This window comes from Pseudophryne corroboree, chromosome 5 (genome assembly GCF_028390025.1).
Source record: "Pseudophryne corroboree isolate aPseCor3 chromosome 5, aPseCor3.hap2, whole genome shotgun sequence".
Classification (NCBI taxonomy): domain Eukaryota; kingdom Metazoa; phylum Chordata; class Amphibia; order Anura; family Myobatrachidae; genus Pseudophryne; species Pseudophryne corroboree.
Genome location: NC_086448.1, coordinates 583,346,745 through 583,365,978, shown reverse-complemented (window position 1 = coordinate 583,365,978; position 19,234 = coordinate 583,346,745). Strand labels below are relative to the sequence as shown.

The 19,234-nt window shown below is 48.1% G+C and overlaps 2 protein-coding genes across 6 annotated transcripts in view; one reads left to right on the top strand and one right to left on the bottom strand.

The window, feature by feature from the left end:
- LOC134928079 (cytochrome b5) overlaps positions 1–8,750 on the bottom strand; it is a 115,888-nt gene extending 107,138 nt beyond the window's left edge. Inside the window, exon 1 of the mRNA XM_063923377.1 lies at positions 8,528–8,750. Coding sequence (XP_063779447.1) covers positions 8,528–8,653 — 126 coding nt within the window. The 5' untranslated portion in view covers positions 8,654–8,750. The remainder of the gene's footprint in view (positions 1–8,527) is intronic.
- Positions 8,751–8,817: 67 nt separating this feature from the next.
- C5H18orf63 (chromosome 5 C18orf63 homolog) overlaps positions 8,818–19,234 on the top strand; it is a 506,655-nt gene continuing 496,238 nt past the window's right edge. For 3 of the 5 annotated variants that reach the window (XM_063923375.1, XM_063923373.1, XM_063923369.1), the window contains exon 1: positions 8,818–9,177. The gene's annotated coding sequence lies outside the window, so the exon portion shown is untranslated. The remainder of the gene's footprint in view (positions 9,178–19,234) is intronic. The other 2 variants (XM_063923371.1, XM_063923370.1) reach the window with 2 other exon arrangements.

Here is a 19,234-nt window from a genome sequence, read left to right as displayed (position 1 = left end):
CCTTCCTAGCCTTTATCAGCGTAGGAATAACCTCATCCGGAATGCCTTTTTCTGCTAGGATTCGGCGTTCAACCGCCATGCCGTCAAACGCAGCCGCGGTAAGTCTTGGAACAGACAGGGCCCCTGTTGTTACAGATCCTGTCTTAGAGGTAGAGGCCATGGGTCCTCTGAGCATTTCTTGTAGCTCTGGATACCAAGTCCTTCTTGGCCAATCCTGAACAATGAGTATTGTTCTCACTCATCTTTTTCTTATGATTCTCAGCACCTTGGGTATGAGAGGAAGAGGAGGAAACACATAAACCGACTGGAACACCCACGGTGTCACTAGTGCATCTACAGCTATCGCCTGAGGGTCTCTTGACCTGGAGCAATACCTCTGCAGCTTTTTGTTGAGACTGGATGCCATCATGTCCACCTGTGGCAGTTCCCATCGCCTTGCAATCTGCGTGAAGACCTCTTGATGAAGTCCCCACTCTCCCGGGTGAAGGTAGTGTCTGCTGAGGAAGTCTGCTTCCCAGTTGTCCACTCCCGGAATGAACACTGCTGACAGTGCTCGTACGTGATTCTCCCCCCATCAAAGAATTCTGGTGGCTTCCGCCATCGCCACCCTGCTCCTTGTGCCGCCTTGGCGGTTTACATGAGCTACTGCAGTGATGTTGTCTGATTGAATCAGCACTGATTGGTTGCGAAGCAGGGTCTCCGCTTGACTTAGGGCGTTGTATATGGCCCTTAGTTCCAGGATATTGATGTGAAGGCAAGTCTCCTGACTTGACCACAGACCCTGGAAATTTCTTCCCTGTGTGACTGCCCCCCACCCAGTCCTGAATGCCGAATCTGCGGCCCTCGAGAAGGTGAGCACTCTGCAGCCACCACAGAAGAGACACCCTGGCCCTGGGGGATAGGGTGATCAGCCGATGCATCTGTAGATGCGATCCGGACCACTTGTCCAACAGATCCCATTGAAAGGTCCTCGTATGGAACCTGCCGAAGGGAATGGCCTCATATGACGCCACCATCTTTCCCAGGACTCGCGTGCAGTGATGCACCGACACCTGTTTTGGTTTTAAGAGGTCTCTGACCAGTGTCATGAGTTCCTGAGCCTTCTCCGTCGGGAGAAAAACCTTCTTCTGGTCTGTGTCCAGAATCATGCCCAGTAAGGGCAGACGCGTCGTAGCAATCAGCTGCAAATTTGGAATATTCAGAATCCAGCCGTGCTGTTGTAACACTTCCCGAGAGCGTGCTACGCTGATCAGCAACTGCTCTCTGGACCTCGCCTTTATGAGGAGATCGTCCAAGTATGGGATAATTGTGACTCCCTGCTTTCGCAGGAGCACCATCATTTCTGCCATTACCTTGGTAAATATTCTCGGTGCCGTGGACAGACCAAACGGCAACGTCTGGAATTGGTAATGACAATCCCGTACCACAAATCTGAAGTACTCCTGATGAGGTGGATAAATGAGGACATGAAGGTAAGCATCCTTTATGTCCAGAGACACCATAAAATCCCCTTCCTCCAGACTTGCGATGACCGCTCTGAGCGATTCCATCTTGAACTTGAACCTTTTCAGGTATATGTTCAGGGATTTTAAATTCAATATGGGTCTGACCGAACCGTCCGGTTTCGGTACCACAAACATTGTTGAATAGTAACCCCTTCCCTGTTGAAGGAGGGGAACCTTTACCACCACCTGCTGGATATACAATTTGTGAATTGCTGCTAACACTATTTCCCTCTCTATGGGGGAAGCTGGCAGGGCCGATTTGAGGTAACGGTGAGGGGGCATCACTTCGAATTCCAGCTTGTAACCCTGAGACAATCTCTATAGCCCAGGGATCCACCTGTGAGTGAACCCACTTGTGGCTGAAATTTCTGTTCCTGGGAACTAGCTGTATTGTGCAGCTTCTTTCCTCTACCCCTGCCTCTGGCAAGAAAGGACGCACCTCGGACTTTCTTGCCTCTATGTGATCGAAAGGACTGCATTTGATAATACAGTGCTTTCTTAGGTTGTGAGGGAATATATGGCAAAAAATTTGACTTTCCAGCCGTAGCTGTGGAGACCATCCCCAAACAACTCCTCACCCCTGTAAGGTAAAACCTCCATGTGCCTTTTTGAGTCGGCATCGCCTGTCCATTGCCGAGTCCACAGGACCCTTCTGGCGGAAATCGACATTGCATTTATTCTAGAGCCCAGTAGGCTAATGTCTCTTTGGGCATCTCTCATATATAGGACAGCGTCTTTTATATGCCCCAGGGTCAGTACTATAGTATCCTTGTCCAAGGTATCAAGTTCCTCAGATAAGGTATCTGTCCATGCTGCTACAGCACTACACATCCAGGCCGACGCAATCGCCGGCCTTAGTAGGGTACCTGAATGTGTATAAATGGACTTCAGGATACCCTCCTGCTTTCTATCCGCAGCATCTTTTAGGGTGGCCGTATCCTGTGACGGCAGGGCTACCCTCTTGGATAAGCGTGATAAAGCTTTGTCTACCCTAGGGGAGGATTCCCAGCGTAACCTGTCCGTTGGCGAGAAAGGATACGCCATTAGCATCCGTTTGGAAATCTGCAGTTTTCTATCTGGAGAATCCCAAGCCTTTTCACATAACTCATTTAACTCATGTGAAGGGGGAAAGGTTACCTCTTGCCTTTTTTCCCCATACATATAAACCCTCTTGTCAGGGACTGGGGTTTCCTCTGTGATGTGTAACACATCTTTCATTGCTATAATCATGTAGCGGATGGCTTTAGCCATTTTAGGCTGCAACTTTGCATCATCGCCATCGACACTGGAGTCGGAATCCGTGTCGATATCTGTGTCAACAACTTGGGATAGTGGGCGCTTCTGAGACCCCGACGGCCTCTGCGCTGTAGGATCAGGCATGGGTTGAGACCCTGACTGTCCCAAGGCTTCAGCTTTATCCAACCTTTTATGCAAGGAATTAACATTATCATTTAAAACCTTCCACATATCCATCCAATCGGGTGTCGGCGCCGACCCCACATTCATTTGTACCCGCTCTGTTTCCACATAGCCTTCCTCGTCAAACATGCCGACACAAGCGTACCGACACACCACACACACAGGGGATGCACTATTTGAAGACCGTTGCCCCACAAGGCCTTTTGGAGAGACAGAGAGAGAGTATGCCAGCACACACCCCAGCGCTATATTACCCAGGAGTCACACAGTAACTTAGTGTTAACCCAGTAGCTGCTGTATATACTGTTTTTGCGCCAAATTTATGTGCCCCCCCCTCTCTTTTTACCCTCTTTCTACCGTGATTCTGCAGGGGAGAGCCTGGGGAGCTTCCTCTCAGCGGAGCTGTGGAGAGAAAATGGCGCTGGTGAGTGCTGAGGAAGAAGCCCCGCCCCCTCAGCGGCGGGCTTCTGTCCCGCGTTTTGTGTAAAAATAATGGCGGGGGCTCATGCATATATACAGTGCCCAAGAGGTACCTAATTGCTGCCCAGGGCACCCCCCCCTGCACCCTACAGTGACCGGAGTGTGTGGGTTTAGTGTGGGAGCAATGGCGCACAGCTGCAGTGCTGTGCGCTACCTCATATGAAGACTGGAGTCTTCTGCCGTCGATTTCGAAGTCTTCTTGCTTCTGACGCCGGCTTCTGTCTTCTGGCTCTGCGAGGGGGACGGCGGCGCGGCTTCGGGATTGGACGACAAAGGGTGAGATCCTGTGTACGATCCCTCTGGAGCTAATGGTGTCCAGTAGCCTAAGAAGCAGGACCTATCTTCTAGTGAGTAGGGCTGCTTCTCTCCCCTCAGTCCCACGTAGCAGAGAGTCTGTTGCCAGCAGATCTCTCTGAAAATAAAAAATCCTAACAAAATACTTTCTTTCCTAGCAAGCTCAGGAGAGCTCACTAAGGTGCACCCAGCTCGTCCGGGCACAGATTCAAACTGAGGTCTGGAGGAGGGACATAGAGGGAGGAGCCAGTGCACACCAGTATCCTAATTCTTTCTTAAAGTGCCCTATCTCCTGCGGAGCCCGTCTATTCCCCATGGTCCTTACGGAGTCCCCAGCATCCACTAGGACGTTAGAGAATATATTTTTTATATATATATATATATATATATATATATATATATATATATATATATATACATACATACATATACCGTATATACTCGAGTATAAGTCGACCCGAATATAAGCCGAGGCACCTAATTCTACCACAAAAACCTGGGAAAACTTATTGACTCGAGTATAAGCCTAGGGTGGGAAATGCAGCTCTAGCCGTACACAGCCCTCAGTGCCAGATATGCCCTCATAGTGCCAGATATGCCCCCACAGTGCTGCCAGATATGCCCCCACAGTGCTGCCAGTTATGCCCCCACAGTGCTGCCAGATATGCCCCCACAGTGCTGCCAGATATGCCCCCACAGTGCTGCCAGATATGCCCCCACAGTGCTGCCAGATATGCCCCCACAGTGCTGCCAGATATGCCCCCACAGTGCTGCCAGATATGCCCCCACAGTGCTGCCAGATATGCCCCCACAGTGCTGCCAGATATGCCCCCACAGTGCTGCCAGATATGCCCCCACAGTGCTGCCAGATATGCCCCCACAGTGCTGCCAGATATGCCCCCACAGTGCTGCCAGATATGCCCCCACAGTGCTGACAGTTATGCCCCCACAGTGCTGCCAGATATGCCCCCACAGTGCTGCCAGATATGCCCCCACAGTGCTGCCAGATATGCCCCCACAGTGCTGCCAGATATGCCCCCACAGTGCTGCCAGATATGCCCCCACAGTGCTGCCAGATATGCCCCCACAGTGCTGCCAGATATGCCCCCACAGTGCTGCCAGATATGCCCCCACAGTGCTGCCAGATACGTTCCCTCCCCAAGTGCCAGGTATGCCCCACAGTGTTGTTACTTACCCCTCCGTCGATCCCGCGCTGTCTTCTGGAGGGACACGAAGCACACAGCGTGCGTGGCTCTCCTGTGTCCCTCCTGCATCTTCGGCGGCCGCGGCGGGTCTATTATAGGAAGTGCCGGTTCGTGATCAGAGGTCACGAACGGGTATTTCCTGTAATAGAACCGCCGCTGCTGCCGCCGGAGATGCAGGAGGGACACAGGAGCGCCGCGCGCTGTGCGCTCCATGTCCCTCCTTCACACTGCTCTGCCTCTGCCTGCACTGACTCGAGTATAAGCCGAGGTGGCTTTTTCAGCACAAAAAAAAGTGCTGAAAAAGTCGGCTTATACTCGAGTATATACGGTATATATATATAGAGCAGTAGGCTACGAAATACTCGAAGCAAACAGCGGCACTCAGGGTCTTGTGAAAAAAGATTCAAGTGTATTCAATCACTCCATATGATCCAACGTTTCGGGACACGCAAGTCCCGTTGTCAAGGTGAGTAACTCACCTTGACAACGGGACTTGCGTGTCCCGAAACGTTGTATTTCGTAGCCTACTGCTCTATCCCATTCCGTCAGAGGGCACCTGGGCGCTATACAGAGGGAGTGCCGGTCCACCCACTACAAGATATAGAGATATATATATATATATATATATATATATATATATATATATATATATATATATATATATATATATATACACACACACACACACACATATACACCAACGGATTGGCACTCACCCTTCACAGTGAACTAGGCCCCGGTGCCTTCTGGAATCAGTGATATAGGTCGCGGCTCCTAGCATGCGGCGGCACTCAGGGAAATGACTCATGGAGTTTCCAAACAAACGGTATTTATTCCATGATAGTGCAAAAAAGATCCAACGTTTCGGGGTGCTACCACCCCTTTGTCAAGGTGAACACAACAGAAGCACCCCGAAACGTTGGATCTTTTTTGCACTATCATGGAATAAATACCGTTTGTTTGGAAACTCCATGAGTCATTTCCCTGAGTGCCGCTGCATGCTAGGAGCCGCGACCTATATATATATATATATATTTATTATCTATCTATCTATATGTCTCTATCTCTATCTATATAATAGCCCAGATCTGTGACTTTGTGTATAACACTGGGCATGGCTGGGAGCTCTCGCTGGGTTAGCAGCAGGTCTATCACACCCAGTCCACAGCTGATTGGGCAAGAAACGCCCTCCCACACAGGTTACATCCAATGGCAGGCTCTGCCCTTTGGCTGCTGTGTGTTCCCAGAGCAGGATTAACAATGGGGCTGATGGAGCTGCAGCTCCAGGACTGACACTGCACAGCACTCTCACATTGATTCAGCCAGTCAGTTCTGCCAGCCAGTCACTATTGTTAGCGACGGTGTCCCAACGTGCCGCATTACAGGGAAGTAGACGCACTAAATAAACTACAGCTCCCAGCAGCCCTTAGCGCCAAAGCATTCCAGCGCTAAGGGCTGCTGGGAGCTGTAGTTTATTATCTCATCTCTGACAATATACCTACCACAGTATCCGGTCTTCAGATCTACACTAAAAAGACCTAAAAAGTCAACTTTACCATCCACATGGACTATGACTGGGAATAGTAACCTTACCCGAAACATGACGAGTGAACGCGGTACACTAATTGGGCTTTGTTTGCGGCAGAAAACACACACACACACACACACACACACACACACACACACCACCGCAAATTTGTTTTCAAAAATTGTGTCGACCATTTTTGTTTGGACCATTTGCATAACGGCCTTTGCTACTGTCTACCTATTCCATATGGACCTATTGACAGTAAACCTTTTTAGTGTAGATCTAAATGATCCACACCCACCTACCACTGCCTCCTAACACCATTGCTATTGTGCAGAGATTGCTGTAATGGGGAAAGCACTGTACATGGTAACAAAGTATCTGGGGTAAATTTACTTAGGTGGGAGTTTTTTAGAATTGGTGATGTTACCCATATCAACCAGATTTTAACTATTATCTTCTAGAAGCAGCTAGAGAAAAGATTAAGTAGAATCTGATTGGTTGCTATGAGCACAATAACCAGTTCTAAAAAAACTACCATCTTAGTAAATTTACCCCTCTACATTTAGCTGGTAGAAAGAACAACTGCACACTCTGCAGGCTACGATGGAACTCCAGACTTTGGGGGTAATTCTGAGTAGATCGCAGCAGCAAGTCTGTTAGCAATTGGGCAAAACCATGTGCACTGCAGGGGGGGGGCAGATATAACATTTGCAGAGAGAGTTAGATTTGGGTGGGTTATTTTGTTTCTGTGCAGGGTAAATACTGGCTGCTTTATTTGTACACTACAATTTAGATTTCAGTTTGAATACACCCCACCCAAATCTAACTCTCTCTGCACATGTTATATCTGCCTCCCCTGCACTGCACATGGTTTTGCCCAACTGCTAACAAATTTGCTGCTGCGATCAACTCAGAATTAGGCCCTTTATGTCATTAGATAAAGCAAGACGTGTCTATAAGCTCTCACGAGCAGGGTCCTCCACCTTCTCGTTCTTCTCCCTACACTATACCTGGCTCCCTAGCCCTCCCACTCACAGTCACTGCCTATTACCCTTTCTGTCCACCAGGGCACAGATTTACGGCTTGAATTTTTTGCCCGTTTTAATCTTTTTATACTGAATTGTGAGAGTTTCACGTTAATTTTTCTCTGATGCCAATAATAAGTCTCCAAAGAGTAGCCTTGCAGTGCACAAGTCATCATTATTCCTGATATCTAATGTGATATAACTCCCCACGACTAAAGGACTTCCTACTGTACATCGGCAACAACAAAATAAATTTGTTAATTTTTTATCGCAGATTCTAAGATTTTTTCCTCCAGATTTAAAGACTCCCCAATCTGCACTCATACATTACACTATGTTTCAGTGATTCGTAGATCATTTTCAGCAAATACAGATCTGCCAATCCTGAAAGGCTCATCATTTTACTAGTAATGGTCTGAAAATCTGCTGATTGTTACCATACACTAGCAATGAACAGCTCCAATTGATTTGTGAAAACCAACATGTTGGAAAACTTGATTTACCAACCCCAATCCCTTTTTTGGTTGGAATGTGCGATCTGTGAACCCCATACATTGCCGATGTATTTACACGATCATCTGCAAAACTTCAAATGCTCCGATTGCTGATGTATGGGGATCCTTAGGAAGTCACTTCCTAATTCATATGATCAAGTACCTGCAGAATTGGTGACATTTGAATAGTATACGTCTCCCAATGTCACTAGGTCTGCTGCTCTGATACCTGGGGACACTCAACTATATCACAAGTATAACATGCACGCTGTGTATGTTGTGTCTTTATGCTGTGACCAGCCAGCCTACACATAGCAGCGGAAGACGCTGCCTTATCAGCTGCTGTCATGTCAGTGTCAGTAGGTGGTCCCAGGGCGAAGTGCAAGGTGTGCTGCAGCAGCAGCAGCAGCAGGCAGCCTGTGGCCGGGGGCAGAGTGATCGCCACCGCACGGTCAGTGAGAGTAATACCGCAGGACAGGCTGAGAGAGATGGGTGCAGTCAGTGACACTGCCAGACCGACCCATGGACGCTCTCCACCCTGAAGACAAACACACCGAGCCCAGGCGCCACTCACCTCCTCCAAGAACCGGGTGACATCGTACACTTTATGGTGGATGATGATCCAGGTGCTCTTGCTGTCATTGTGCTTCTGAATCTCATCTAGCGTGTAGTAAGTCACGTCTTTCTTCTGAGCGGCCATGATGTTGTGGGACAAGTTCAACCGTACATACAACTGCTCCGCAACAATCCTCCTTCTCCCTGCACAGCGCTCTAGCAGCAGCACTCTACTGACTACTACGCCTTCCTGGCACCGAGCAAGAGCAGCAGCCCCTCGCCGCCTCCCTCAGCGAAGGGCATCTTCCCATTGGTCCAATGCTACCTGCTAGGCAACGAATCAGCGTTGGAAAAGGTGCTGCCTACTATTGGATATGACAAACGCTCGTTAATGTCAGAGAGGCGTCTGATTGGCTGATTTCTGGGCGGGAACGTTTCAGAGCAGAGCCCCGTACGTATTGAGGACCGACTGAGGAAACGAGAGAGGGGAATGGGAATCAGTGTGCTGTGAGGAGAGGGAGGAGCACCTGTGTGACCGCTCGGCCACGGTCTCTCCTACACGGCCCGCCCTATCAGCGACCTGCGTGTGTGCTCAGCTGCGCCGCCGCCTGAGTTCATAGGAGTTTACAGTTGGGTATGATTCACCAGCTCCTGAACCCTCGAGTAAAGGTTTAGTAAAATACAGTGCCACCTGAGTTCATAGGAGTTTACAGCATACTTGCCTACCTGACCCTCTCCATGAGGGAGAAAATGCTCTGTTCCTGTACTTTCCTGGTAATGTATGATTGCCATCACCTGTAGTGAGCTAGTTAATTGATAAGAAAGGTGTTTCACCACAGGTGATGGCAATCATACATTACCAGGAAAGACCAGGAACAGAGCATTTTCTCCCTCATGGGGGCAAGTATGGTTTACAGTTGGGTACGATTCACCAGCTCCTGAACTCGCAAGTAAAGGTATAGGGGTCTATTCATACAGAAAACGAAAACATAATTGCTACTTATCACTATACATCGCATTGCTTCGATGCGATGTATAGCTGTGATAAGTAGCAATTCATGTATACTTACCCTTCCGACGATGCGCTGCGGTGTCTGGGGCTCCTGCGGTGAGGTCTTCTCCAGCGGTCCTTCCCAGCGATGCGTGGGGTCCAGCGGCGGGTCCTTTTGCGCATGCGCAGGGTGTTGACCTCCAGGCAGGCCGCAGTGGTTGCTGGGAGGTCGGGGGGCGGAGCCAGCGCGAGGTGCAGAGCAGCGATCGGGGAAGCATTGAGCTTCCCTGATGTCTCCGCACCACAGTTCAGGTTACGCCGTCCTCAGATGGCGAACCTGAACTCCATGGAGAAGCGGAAAGCAGAGCTTTCCGCACCTTCATGAATCGCACTCACCATACAAAGGTATGGTGATGCGATTCAGGCAGAGAGCGGGAGTACCGCTGGAGAAGTCAGAGACTTTTCCACGGTAACCCGCTCTGTGAATTGCGGTAAGCAGAGAAAAGCCCTGTTTAACGCAAAACAGGGCTTTTCACTGCTGTATGAATAGACCCCATAGTCAATAAACTGCTGCCTGAGTTCACAGGAGTTTACTAACAGTAGGGTCATGGCCGTGGCTAGGGGGCACACGCATCGGGCGCAGGGTTTGAGGGGATGCAAGTTGTTCCCCAACCCCAACACTGATGCATCCTCTCCCGGTGATGCATCCTCTCCCGGTCACTGGCATACATATAGCGGCTATCTCCGTGTGCCTCGCTCCCAGCGTTGCTGTTGCAGTCTGTGTGGGTGTCGCTGCTCAGCCTTACCTGGGCTGGGTAATAGTGATGGGTAGTTCATGAATGATTAGTTCAAAATGAACTAATCTTCAAAGTGAACTAGTTCGTTCAGTTCACAGCTCTGGCATAGATTAGTTCATCAGGAAGGAGGAGTTAGACACAGACAGAATAGAGCCAGCAGCTGCATCCTGCCCCTCACTGTCTAATTCACTTCACTGGATTTTAATTTCCTGAATCTGATGCTGTAAAATGAAAGCTAAAAGTACAACACTGCCCAGCAATACAGATCTAATAAAAAAAAAAATTGCATCTGCACTGCTTAGCTAAAATCTATGTGTGTCTGTGAGTGAGCATGTGTGGTCATGCTGCTCACCTTTCTGTGATACAATCACTGTCCTATTAGTCCAAATTGCCAAACACTTGCTGCTGCTTCTGGTACTACTGGCTCCTGAGCATACTGCTGTGTGTTGTGTAGGTGCTGCTGCAGCAGCAGCAATGTTGTTATTCAGCTGTCACTCAGCAATACTCATGAGCCAGTACATCTCTGCTGCCACAGGGGTCACTGCTGTGCTCAGACATGGAGTGGACTTACTCTGTGGAGTTGATTGAGCTACATTGTCTTGACGACTCATGAGTCATTCTCCTTGCAAGTAGTTCAGCAGTTCAGTGATTCATTACAGCTCACGGATCAGCTCACTGACTCAATGACTCATACAGCCATATGAGTCAGTACAGTACATCTAAGCTACCATGTGTGGCACTGCTGTGCTCAGGCATATGCATTGATTGTATGGAGCTGATTGAGCTGCATTGTCCTGACGACTCATGAGTCACTCTCCTTGCAAGTAGTTCACTGATTCATTACAGATCACTGATCAGCTCACTGACTCAATGACTCATACAGCCATAACAAGTCAGTACAATACTTCTAAGCTACCATGTGTGGCACTGCTGTGCTCAGCATATGCATTGTATGGAGCTGATACTGAACTGCATATAGCTAAGGATTCATTCCCCCAGCATATTAGGTGAGACGCTAGACCCTCAATCAGCTAAAGACACAGTGCTGAGTGCTGCATGCTATTCTGTAGGGTATGACCAATCCACAGAAGACATAGGGGGATATGTACTATGAACCTTCAAGTGACATAAATTAGAGTAGTTGCCCCTAGCAACCAATCAGCTTCTGTCACTTTATAGACTGTTGAAGATAAATGACAGAAGCTGATTGGTTACTTTGCAACATCTCCACTTTATCTCTCTCTAAGGTCTGTTACATTGGGGCAAGGGGACATTTTTTTCTTTTAATTACTGTATTTTAAAGGCAGAAAAAAGTGACTTATTACATTACTCTGAATTTGGGTCTTTCACTTGCATATTATGAAGTAAAAATGAGTACCAACAATGGGATTAATATTGCAGAGATAAATATGTCACTATAAGGTTGCTATATAACTTATTGCTTTTCTTAAATATAAAAAAAAATCTGACATATTAAACATATCTGATAGTTTGAACAAGATTATAACTCCTACAATGAGCTAGTATTAGAAATACCTACTCTATGTGTAATAGTCTAGACTAGTTCTAAATCCATTCACTCCTTTCAGTCTCAGAGTCAGTGAGTGAAATGAAGAACTAAATGAACTACATGAACTAATCTTCTGAACTAATCTTTCTGCTGCGGGGTACACTGGGCTCCACAAGGATGGACAATGGGGTGTAGAGTAGGATCTTGTTCCGAGGCACCAACAGGCTCAAAGCTTTGGCTGTTCCCAGAATACACAGCGCCGCCTCCTCTATAACCCCACCTCCCTGCACAGGAGCCCAGTTTTGTAGTTGGTGCTGCAGTAAGCAGGCACATAACAGAGGGGCTGCTCCAGGCAGCCCTAAGAAGAGCTTTTTTTGAAGTAAAAAGTGAAGACTTCAAGGGCAGCAGCGGTGGTAAATGTCAGAAGACATTCACTGCTGCAGCTCCAGCTCTTCCCAGCGGCGCTGTACACTCCCGAGCCCTGGTTGCTGGGTAATTACAGCAGGAGGCTCCGGTTTTCTTCACGTCAGGCACACACGACTGGGGCTCTCCGGGATCGCATGGCTGCACTTCGGGAGGTGGTGAGTGGGTCCCGCTTGCGGGACCCGGTCTTTATCGCGATCCGGCGCGGTCAGTGGGAGGCGGGCCGCGCGTGCTGGCGGTGGACACTGTGGCAGTACAGGCGATCCCACTAGATCACCAGGGCATGGGTGCAGGTCAGGTTTTCTCTCTAAACCATTTTTCAGTAGCCCACAGTACCCGGTGGTTTTGTCAGCAGGGGGATAAGGCTTAGACCTGAAGCCCCTCCCCCAGCCCCAGAGCGCCATTTCCCGCAAATGTTCCCGCCCTGGAGCTGCATATCTGTCTCTCCCTCACTCCCTGTCAGTGTCTGGGCGCCATTATCTCTCAGCTTCACTGTTCCTGGGACTGCTTGTGCAAATCCTCCCGTGTAAAGCCGCTGCTTGTCAGTGCTGTGACTTTACATGACACTTAAGTATTCTACCTGCCTGTTTAGTCAGTGCTAGTTAAGAAAGAGTGCATTTAGTCAGGGTTTTCTAGTACAATTACCCTGTGATATACATCCAGTTCTTACTGTGTAGTGTTATATCTATTGACTATATAGCTATATTTCTGCTGCGGGATACACTGGTTTCCACAAGGAATGGACAATGGGGTGTAGAGTAGGATCTTGATCTGAGACACCAACAGGCTCAAAGCTTTGATTGTTCCCAGAATGCATAGCGCCGCCTCCTATATCACCCCGCCTCCCTGCACAGGATCTCAGTTTTGTAGTTGGTGCTGCAGTAGCAGCCACTTAACAGAGGGGCTGCTCCAGGCAGCCCTAAGAAGAGCTTTTTTTCTGAGGAAAAAAGTGAAGACTTCAAGGGCAGCAGCAGTGTTACATGCCAGTGGACATTCACGACTGCAGCTCCGGCTCTCTCCAGTGGTGCTGTACACTCCCGAGCCCTGGTTGCTGGGTAACTACAGCAGGAGGCTCTGGTTTTCTTCTTGACAGGCACACACGACGGGGGCTCTCCGGGATCGCGTGGCCGCGCTTCGGGAGGTGGTAAGTGGGTCCCGCTTGCGGGACCCGGTCTTTATCGCGATCCGGCGCGGTCAGTGGGAGGGGGGCCGCGCGCGCTGGCGGTGGACACTGTGGCAGTACAGGCGATCCCACTAGATCACCAGGGCATGGGACAGGTCAGGTTTTTTCTATAAACCGTTTTATTAGAGCCCGCAGTACCCGGTGGTTTTGCCAGCAGGGGGATAGAGCTTGGACCTGAAGCCCCTCCCCCAGCCCCAGGGCGCCATTTTCTGCAAATGTTCCCACCCTGGAGCTGCATATCTGTCTCTCCCTTACTCCCTGGCAGTGTCTGCGGCGCCATTATCCCTCAGTTTACTGTTCCTGGGAATGCTTGGGCAAATCCTCCTATGTAAAGCCGCATGGTTGTCAGTGCTGTGACTTTACAAGACACTTCAGTATTCTACCTGCCTTTTTTAGTCAGTGTTAGTAAGAAAGAGTGCACTTAGTCAGGGTTTCCTAGTACAATTACCCTGTGATATACATCCAGTTCTTACTGTGTACTGTTATCTATTGTTATACAGCTGTGATAGATTGTTATCTATTGTTATATATCTATTGTTATATAGCTGTGTAAGCTAGTCCAGTGCAGTATTATTGTTAGTAATAACCTCTACATTGTACAGACTGTGACTATTTGTGTGTGCATTTGATAGCTGAGTGGTGTCCATTTCGTGTCTTTCACTCAACCTGCTATCCCTATATTCTATAACCTGAGGGGGCATGGTGCGTCAGGTTTTATCTAATATAGGACTTTCCCAAAATATACTGTATTACGTAATTTTCTCTGTGATTTAGTCACCATATCTCTCCTTTATCTCTGCTGGTGCTGACTACAGTGCGCAGGGGTTTGGGCTAGGGGTATTGTGCTGCTGACAAGTTGTACTGTGTTACCTGATACTACAAGTTATATCATGTCTGCTTATAAGGGTAACGGTTCTGGGGCTGAACACACTGCCGGTGTTGCTGAAGCCGCAGATACCTATGAGGAGAATATAGCAGCTTTGGGCTCTGGTTCTGGGGACTCCTTGCCCCCCAGTGGGACGGTGGCAACGGGGGCAAATAATGACCCGCCGTGGGCCGCTTTTTCCACGCTTCTGCATACGCTAGTTCATAAACTAACACCCCCTATGGGACCCTCAATGCCGGTGCAACTGTTTGTGGTCCCTGCAGCTAACCCGCCGTGGGCGGACGATTTATCTGCTCAAATAAAGAAGTTGAACCAGTCCCTGACTACTAAAAAGTCTGACCGTCGCTCGCCTACGTCCAAGGGGTCCTCTAAGCGAGCGCTTGTCTCCTCACAATCCACTGCTGTCACTGACACCTCGTCGGATGAAGACGGCACTTACACTGACCCTACAGGTTCTGACTCAGATACGGATGATGGGGAGGGTGGTTCACATGTGGATGTTCCTGATCTTTTGGAGGCTATTAAGTTAATTTTACAGACTACGGATGATCCCGAGCCATCCGTTCCTTCTAAGAAACCAGATAGGTTCAAGCGTCAGAGGGTGATTAAACAAGTTTTACCTCACTCTGACCACCTAATTGATATACGTCAGGAACCCTGGGAAAACCCGGGTACGAAGTTTGTGCCTCAAAAGATGATGCTGGCTCGCTATCCCCTCGCGCCGGAGCTGTCTAAGAATTGGGAAACGCCTCCTCCAGTGGACTCACATGTGGCTAGGATGGTGGTTTCCTCAGCTGTACCGGTCACCACCGTCACGTCTCTAAAAGAGCCTATGGATAAACGTTTGGAGGGTTGTCTGAAAGCGATTTACACCCTCACGGGTGCTGCACAAAGGCCCACTATTGCAGCTACTTGGGCTGCAGAGGCCATTGAAGCATGGGCCTTGGAGTTAGATGCTGAAATCTCCTCTGACCATGCTAGATAATGCTTGTCTTATATTGTCACAGCTTCTCGTTATATTAAAGAGGCGGCTTCTGATGTATCCTGGCTGCCAAGGCCTCTACTACGTCAGTCCTGGCTCGCCGGATATTGTGGCTGAGATCCTGGTCTGTGGATCTGGACTCTAGAAAAACCCTGGAGGTACTCCCTTTTAAGGGAGATAATCTGTTTGGGGAGGATTTAAATAAGATTGTGGCTGACTTGGCTACTGCCGAAACTGCCTGTCTGTCAAGTACTGCTCCGTCTGTGCCGAAGGCTAAAGGTACTTCCTTTCGCCCCTTTCGTCCTTCAGGTAAAGCAAAAGGTCAGGCGTACAACAGGCAGGCCAGCACTTCCAAACCTGGTAAGCCTAAGCCCAAAAGAGCCTGAGCGGCCCGTCAGCCAGCTTCCAAGACAGACAAGCCTGCCGCATGATGGGGCGGGCCTCCCTCTAGGGGATCCCAGGGTGGGGGGCCGGCTTCTAGGGTATACCTAGGAATGGTTGCAGACCACTTCAGATGCCTGGTTACGGGAAGTCGTCACTCGAGGTTACGCCATAACCTTCAAAAACCGACCCCCTAATCGATTTTGCCAGACAGATGTCCCGTTGGACAAGTGATAAAGCTAATTATTTATCTTGAACCTAAGCAATATACTTATTAAAGACAACATACGCAATAGGTGCACGAGGTGCCGTAATGGTACGCACTTAGCGTAGCAGACGCTAGGCCGTGGTCGAGACGCACGAGCGGCACGTTCGCTCACGCTTGGTATCGAACACGCTATAGGCGGCCCGAGTACCGTAATGCTACGCTAATAGTGTAGCAGACGCTGTACCGCGAGAGCGGGATACGAGCGGCGCTGACGCTCACTGATTTACACACAGACAACCTTGTAACAGCACACTATAAGGGAATGCTTATACTGTAAACCTTAGTACTGTAATATTATCACAATGTAACGCTGATTAACCTTTATGATATGAAAGCTGTTTGAGCGACTGAGACGCTCAAAAACCCTTTATACTAACTAGTGAAACACACACTCCTTGCTAAGGTTCCAACACCTTTACTGACGGTATTTAGTACGTAAAAAGGGGAAAACAGATACAGTTCATACACTACAGACCTGACATTAATACCTAAACACAATAACTAAGCAGAAATACAAACACTAGCAAACGATTGCAAATACAAATAAACAGAAAGAGGATAAATGGCAAATACTTATAGGTTAGCTACAAAAGAACAATTGCATACATACAGAGTAACGAAATGGCCACAGAGAAAAACTTACACACTTGGGAATGAATCGCATGCGCTATCTGGAAACCAGCTCTCAGTCATCACGGGGAAAACCTTTTGGAGAGAAGTGAAGCTGGTCTGGCTATGGGGGTCTTTATATACACAACATACTGTACAATACAATGGGCCCTACAATCTCATTGTTCATTGGACACCGGAATGTCTCTCTGCACTATGACAAAAGGTCATAGGTGGATTTGAACAGGTGGGCTGTGGCTATTTCAAACTGCTCAGATGGGAGGTATCTTCAAGATTCCCGCCGCATGGATAATGAACCGCAAATACAGTAAATGTCCATAACCTACTCTTAGACATAACTATACGCAGGAGCGATTAATCTCTACCTAACCAGCACCGGATTGTTTCTAATAAAATACTTTTCAGTTAGGTACCAGACACCACTGTTCAACCTTTGTCAGACCCTTTGTATCGTGAAAAGAGGAATTCCCAGGTCCCTGAACCATTTACACTAAACATACTTGCAGACATTATTAAGGGGATTAATATCTACAAAACACATTATATTGGTTAAATATGTAGCGATCGAGTCGCTCGCTAGTCGCACACAAACTCTACCGTAAATGCACATCCCCACGCGCAGGCGACGTGGGAACGTCCCCTACGCAACCTGAGGGGATGCGTACGCACGGGGAAGTGGGTGCACGAGCAGCGGGCATGTGCATTGGGGTTAGTACATGGCGATGAGAATAACGATATTTTTCGACTTTGACAGTCCACCCTTTGGCAGTCACCAATAACTGCCACTTCCTAAAACAATTCAAACAGAAAAATATATGTCATCATGTAAATACCTTTTTATGATTGGGTAAAGGGAGGAGAGGAGAAGGTGGGAAAGATATGACCTAGTGAGATAGTAAAGCATATGTGTATGAATTCATGTCTGAGGGGTCATGTATCATCGTGCCGTACGTGTTTTAAAGCAAGCTTCGAGGTATTGCGAAGTATACATTTGAATCCTTCTTATCCCGTATTAAGGGTCTGTGGATGGGCTGTCAAACTCTACCGAGCTCTTTTCGGCTTTTGGTTGCAACAAATGGGGTGCACATTAGTTGATGATACATGAGGGGGGGGGGGAGTATGTGGATGCTAATGTGAGAATCACCTGTCGACTATGTGGGATACTACCTGGAGGTTGTAGAGATGAAGATAAGAAACAAGCGTTATAAATGCAGTCATATAACTATGTGAGTTTTAGTATACATTCGCAGATTGAGGTCTTGTTGATGTCTTGTCTGATGTACGTGTTGTCTGATGTCTCGCGGTGCTTTTGCTGTAAGTGGTGAACAAAAGCTTTTCCAGTGTCCATAAAATTACAGTCTCTAAAGTATTGGGTTTCCAGTAGATAGTTAAAGTCACTAAAAGTATTGGGTGTCTGTGACATAGTTCATCAATGGTCTGTATAAAAGAGGTTGTCATATTCTTCTTCCAAGTGGATGTCCTTGTACCTTGGAGGAAAACAAAGGAGAAACGGGTGAAAGAAACGGACCGTGGAATCACATTTTCATCACAACATTGTTTCTATCGTTGGGTCGTAAATTAAACCAATTGGTATTACAGTGTCCTCGCTCCTCAGACTCATCACTCTGGTACTACGTTTACACTTCATTAAAGTCCGAACGCATCTAAATATCAGACCAATCAATATGACGACTCCCAGAATACACAAGAGAAATTTCCCTACATCCATGATAATGCCTTGGGCCCATTCTCCTAAACCAGAGAACCAATTTCGTGGGTTCAACCATGACACCCAGCTGGTCAGTTCATTACCCACAGCAGCGAGAGTAAGATTATGCCTCCTTCGAAACTCCCACTTTAATTGCAAAATGTCATCCATCTTTTGGTCTATGACCTCGGCCGGGTCCTCAGTGCTGTTTGTAATATACGTGCAGCACTTTACACCATACTGAGTTGCTAGGGTAACACAATACCCGCCTGTCACTGCTGTGAGGTAATTGAGAATCATCCTATGCTGAACCAGCTCTGTTTTGTAGGCTTGTAGCTCTCTCCCAGTATACCTGAACGTGTCGTCATACATTTCGGTGATATTGTCTATCAGGTTCACAAGTGCGTTTATATACCTAAAGTTTATCACTCCTCTGGCGGTACGAGTGATATCTAACACGAGTAGGAATTGAATCCCGGTGGATTCATGGATCAGATCAGAGGCCGGATGCTCTGTCCTCTCTATCAGGTGCCTTTTAACAATGTGCTCGTAATGAGTGTGAGTATAAGGAGTTTGGGCACCGCGGTGAATGTCTTTCATTTTGTTATGGGATACAGTCATTACTTCAGGCAGTACCTTTCCAATGTAACACAATCCCTCTGAGTTTGGGGCAAGCCACTTATACGCCTTTCTCCCACATATGAAATATGACTCATCGGGGAGAACATATGGAATAGAAAAGGACATGACCATATTACAAACCTTCCATGAAAACAGTCCTATCCCTAACTCTCTCATCTGTCTAGTACACGTATCAGGCTGTATGACATGTGCACAGTATCCTGGTGATACTTCTCCAACTCGCATGATCCTACTTCCTAGGGTGTACCTATACTGGAAATATTTTCCACTGTTGGCTATGTGGCGTATAAGCTCTGAATCTATGGGCATTCTGTCGGCTCTGTGC